Source organism: Arachis hypogaea, chromosome 16 (genome assembly GCF_003086295.3).
Source record: "Arachis hypogaea cultivar Tifrunner chromosome 16, arahy.Tifrunner.gnm2.J5K5, whole genome shotgun sequence".
NCBI lineage: Eukaryota > Viridiplantae > Streptophyta > Magnoliopsida > Fabales > Fabaceae > Arachis > Arachis hypogaea.
In genome coordinates this window covers 34,704,004-34,709,870 of record NC_092051.1, presented here as the reverse complement: position 1 = coordinate 34,709,870, position 5,867 = coordinate 34,704,004, and the positions used below count along the sequence as shown (strand labels likewise).

The following is a 5,867-nucleotide window of genomic DNA, read 5'->3' as shown; positions in this document are numbered from 1 at the left end:
ACACCATATTGAGTACAAGGTATGCATGGTTGGCAACATTTAAAAATAAATTTCTTTTTAAAAAAAAAATTGAAATTAGGTGAAGAAGAAGATTGTAATTATATTTTTGAGAGGAATATGTATTGTATATGATTTTTTTATTTTTTATAATTGAAAAAAACATATAAAATAAAAATATACAAAATATATACTCATAAAAAATTTAGTTATAATCTTTATTTTTTATCTAATTTTATTTTTTAAAAAAACCCTAAAAATATTAAGGATAAAATTGAATGATAAAGATCGGAAATAAAAAATATTTTGGCTGATTTTATTTCTTTCAATTTTTTTATATGAATAAGTACTGTCCACTCTCTCCTAAGGCTAAGAGATCCTCTTAAGATTCTAGTATATACAAATTCATATATATAAATATATTTAATTTGATTTGTTGATTGATTTTTAAGCTAACCAGAAGGTGGAAAAAACCATAGGGTGATGTGAAGTGGGTGTAAAATTTGTTTTGTCATAGTATGAGTGGAGCGTTTTTAGAAAAAGGACAATTGAGCATACGGTGCCTTCCCTAGATAGAAGTTGAACATGATAGGCCCCAACCGTCCAAATAACCCACTCCACTTTGATATAACCTTTACCGTCCTTGCTCGTACGTACGTCCCGATCTGGAAATACAATTCATTCAATAAGAATCTATCCACTTATTTTCTAACAAGTCATTATTAATTGACTTAACTAAATAATAAAATATGTTGTTTGCCACGCTAGTATAATAAGTAGTGACTTCACGAGATAGCGCATATTGAAGGGAAGGCTGTTTCTTTGATCTTTATTTTATTTTATATATTCTATTTCCCTTATAATCTCAACCAATAATATCTCAATCAATAACCACCACCATAGCCATGGAATCTTTCTTTGTTAGTAACAACACATTTTTTCAGCGGGAGGAGGATACGGGCATGGACTGGGCATGGATGATTGAGTTCCTGAAGGGCATGGTGAAGCCGGTGGCAGCAACCGCAGTGGTGGGCCTAGCAGTGGGCTTGTCTTTCTGGCAGAAGCTGGGCCTAGAGTCCGAGATGTTTGTTGCCATTGTGAGGGCGTTTATTCAGCTCTCTATCATTGGCTTTGTTTTGCAGTTCATATTCAATCAGGGTAATGCTGGATGGATCATTCTAGCATACCTTTTCATGGTACTTTTTTTTATTAATTTCATGTTCCACAGTATTTTATTTTTTAATTATAAAGAAGTTTCGAATTCATCAAGTTAATTAAAATCTCTTTTTCCTTTTAGGCAATTGATATAAGATGTGGTGTTTTCATTTGAAATGAAATTCAATTGAATTTAATTTGGATCCTCTGCAGGTATCAGTGGCTGGTTATACAGCGGGGCAGCGAGCGAAACACGTGCCTCGCGGAAAGTATGTGGCGGGTGCTTCCATACTGACCGGAACATCGGTGACCATGTTTTTGCTGGTTATATTGAATGTGTTCCCTTTCACTCCCAGATACATCATCCCTGTTGCCGGCATGTTGGTCGGAAACTCTATGACTGTAACCGGAGTTACCATGAAGAGACTTCGTGATGACATTAAGACTCAAATCAACTTGGTTTGTATATCTTGCTTTTTACAAACTCATATTAATCTTCAGACGATTAGAGTGATTGAGAGACTAGTTCATAATTTTTTTTTCTAAATATAAATATCTTTTATATATATATATATATATATATATGACTAATAAACTATAATTTAAATGAAATAATCTCCTTATACTCACTTATAAATCGTAAATTCGAGTCACACTCATAATGAAAGTATTTTTAAAACTAATTTATATGTTTTTTTAAATTAAAAAAAGTTGATATAACATCTCATAGTAATGAATAGTTTACTAATTCTTACCATTTCCTATATTTAAGTTATTAAAATCATTTTAAATATTAAAAATAATTTTATCAAATACAAATAGATTATATTTATTGAAAATTATTTTTTAATCAAACTTTAATACTATCATTTTAAAAAAATTAAAAACTTTATCACATAAAACCTAACTAAACCATATATAAAACTACTCTTGTACTCACTATGGAATTGTTATTGAATATCATGAATTTCACTGATAAACACTTTCCTTTCTTTTCTTTGTACTCTCTGTTCTGGATTTTTGTTATTTCAACTTTCAAGACACCGTTAAAATTGAGTATAGAATTATAAATATGTTCATCATTTAGTTAAACTAATACAAGTAGTACTTTCTTTGCTTTCGATGATATCATTGACAGTTTCATCTAAATTGAATAAATAAATAATTAGAATCATCCAACTTGTCATAGTTGACCGTTTCGGCGTTTACCATGTATTCGTATTGTTGATTTCATCACACCTTATTGCATCATTATTTTACTATTAACAAAGACAGAAGTTTGTTTAATCCTCCAACTATTGCAATTTAATTTTTCAGATTATGCAAAGTCATGTGTATTGAAACTCTGTTAACATGTGCAGCTAGATCATTTAAAAAGTAGATCTAAGTTTTTCTTCTAAAAAAAGCTGGCATAATCAGTACTAATACAAAATAACTACTTCATTTTTGTATAATATTCATCCTTTCGAAAATTTAGCATACTGGTAAAATATTAAATTGGTCTCTTACGTTTGGACATAATCCTGTTTTATTCTTTAAGGTTTAAAGTATCTTATTTAAAATTTAAAAAAGTTTCATTTAGTTTTAATGTAGTCCCACCGTAAAATTAAAGTTGTCCTACATGACAGAACAAGGTCGATATTCTGTACAAGTTACAGAGGCACAAAATCAACCGTTGATGTATCAATACATTTATTTATCATTTTTTTTAGTTTTATAGAAAATATTTCATTCAAATTATAAGAAAAATGATAAATAAATGTATTGATTTTGTGTCTCTAAATTTGTATTTATTCTCCAAATTATTGACTTTATTCTTGTACTGCTGTCATGTAAGACATTTCATTAATTATTTAACTTTGAACTCACAGTAAGACTATATTAAAGCTAAATAAAACTTTTTTGGATTCAAATAGAACACTTTAAATCTTAAAGACCAAAACAGAATCACGCCAAAACACCAATTTATTATTTTATCCTTTAGTATACCGATGACCATCAGTGTTATTACTAAATATTATTACTGTAGACTAATATTTAGCTAATAATAGTTTATGTTTACATTTATAAAGAAAATATATAATTTGCACACGTATTATTAAAATTTACATACGAGTTAACATAATTTGTATATATTTATCAGAAATTAATAAAATTTATTTATTAAAAATAATTTAATATTTATGGTGTTCAAATACTAATCAAAATTATTAAAATTTTATGTATTCATAACTCAAGTGTATCTGATATGAATGTGTATCTAGGTTGAGACGGCTTTGGCGCTTGGCGCGACTCCACGACAAGCTTCTCACCAGCAACTGAAGAGGACTCTGATCATAGCACTGTCTCCGGTGATAGACAACACAAAAACAGTGGGTCTAATATCTCTTCCCGGAGCAATGACTGGTCTAATCATGGGAGGTGCGTCGCCATTGGAAGCGATTCAGCTGCAGATTGTAGTGATGAACATGATGATTGGTGCATCCACTATGAGCAGCATAATGGCCACTTACCTTTGTTGGCCATCATTCTTCACCAAGGCCTATCAATTGGAAACCAAAGTCTTCACAGATTGATTCCGTTACTCCAAAGCACAAATTTTTAAATGATTAATTCTTCAACACCATGATTCAGTTCAAGTCACCTCTAACTGTATAGGATTGGGTTGTTTTGTTAGTCAATTTTGGTTTTTTATGGAACAAGCTAAGGTCATTTTGTGTTTTGATTCTCAACATTACTTTGTGTGTAAAAATGCGATCAAATCAAAGTGTTACTCTGTTGAATATTATTCTTTTTACTATAATTCTTTAGGGAGTATTTTTAGGATATTAGTTAGATAGATCTATCATGTCAAAATTGAAAGTTGGAAGTTATTAATCGGATAAAAATGAATTTAATGCAAGACAAAGGATGCATAAAATGAAAATATGAAACACTGACAAGTGGCAAAACAGAAATTAGCAACAAGTAGTTAGGATTTAGCAAGGTATATGTATTAATGTATGCACCTAATGAAATTGGGGGAGAGGGAATATTTGCTCAAACTAGCCATCTAGAATTAATTTGAGATAAGGGGATATGATATATATGGTTGTGATTTGCAAGGTGACATGTGCACTGGGAAAATATTCTCATTGTAGTAATCAAAGTTTATTAGGGTATCATAATGGGAAATGCATGGAGTTCTATATATTATTATGGAAGAATAATGTATCCTGCTAGAGAAACAATGGACTATTTGTACAATGTGTACAATGGATGATTGAGTTACAAAATAAACATCTCTCATCTTTCATACTATCTAGAATAACCATCCGAGTACTAGGGATAATAAACATCTTCCCAAAAGCTTAAATTAATTTTGGGATTCACCAAGACTCGAACTCTTGACCTTTTAGATCTAGCGCTCTAATACCATGCATAATACCACTCATCCTAAAAGTTTCAATTGATGGAAAAAAATAACACTAATGATTATATCTCTAATACTCTCTAAACTTCTATTATACACATTGTATAAATATTCCATTGGCTACTCATACTTTTCCTAATGCTATTGTTGTTCAATATATGCTATATTGGATATCCGTTACCATACATGTGATGCGAATTATGTGAGGACAAGGTAACAGCTAAGACCACCCCTAGTTGACAACAAACACCATTTGATAATTTGGTCCGTAAATTGATATATCATAACATATCTTTTAATTTTCCTTTTGACGTGGATTATGATATTGACTAAATTGTATGGATTCTTTTGTCTAAGTTGCTTTATTCCGCAAAGATAAGGGATATAACACAATAATAGAGGAAATATAGTTACTTTATATATATGAAGTTTAGTTATTGTCTCACAATAAAAGAGAACCATCAACATAACAAGGTCCATTCTTCTCTCGCATTTGACATTTTCATCGGTGGGTACAGTTTTAATTTGGTGGTTATTCTCCACAAAATAATAATTAAAAGATATTAAATAATTTAACATATTTAATTAAATTATTTAATATAATATAAAACAATATTTAATTTAGACAAAAATATTAAATTGGTTCGTTACGTTTAGGCCTAATTCTATTTTGGCCCCTAAAATTTAAAATATCATAATTTAAATCTAAAAAAAATTCATTTAGTTTTAATATAATCGTGCCATGAAGTTAAAGTTAAATAATTAATGAAGCTCAGTTTTTAAATCTGAAAAACTTATAACCAACCTCTTCGCAGTGGCGAAACTTGAAACAAAATTTTGGGGGGCCAGATAGAAAATAATTGTCAAAATTTTTTTGATATGGATCCCATTTAAGATAAGCTCGTCTAATCTCATCTTGCTGGTTTGGGTGATATTGCCAAATCTAAAACCGTTTTTCAAGATCTCATTCCAAAAAGTTAAGGTTAAAGTCATCAGATGTAACTTTTTGAATTTTTGAAGGTTATATCTCACTTTCTTCGTGATTCATTAAAATAGAAGAACTATCTACAAGTGTTGATATTGTAAAAGTTATATGTTCTCCTTCTTAAATATTAGTTTTCCTCTTAAAAAATGAATCAAGTCTTTGATTTTTCATTATTATTTTATATAAAATTTGAATATATATCCTATAAAATATGTAAAGAAGAAGTTAGAAGGACAAATATTAAAATTTATAATATTTATTAATTTTTTTATCAATTTATACAAATACAATAATATTAATACTTATTGAATATTCTAT

General features: G+C 29.2%; 1 protein-coding gene across 1 annotated transcript; it reads left to right on the top strand.

Moving 5' to 3' along the window:
- Positions 1-309: 309 nt before the first annotated feature.
- LOC112758989 (protein ALUMINUM SENSITIVE 3) lies at positions 310-3,940 on the top strand. The gene is made up of 3 exons (XM_025807791.3): positions 310-1,193; positions 1,366-1,611; positions 3,417-3,940. Exons 1-3 carry the CDS (start codon positions 903-905, stop codon positions 3,726-3,728), a joined length of 849 nt encoding a protein of 282 aa, XP_025663576.1. The 5' UTR covers positions 310-902; the 3' UTR covers positions 3,729-3,940.
- The last annotated feature ends 1,927 nt before the right edge of the window (positions 3,941-5,867 follow it).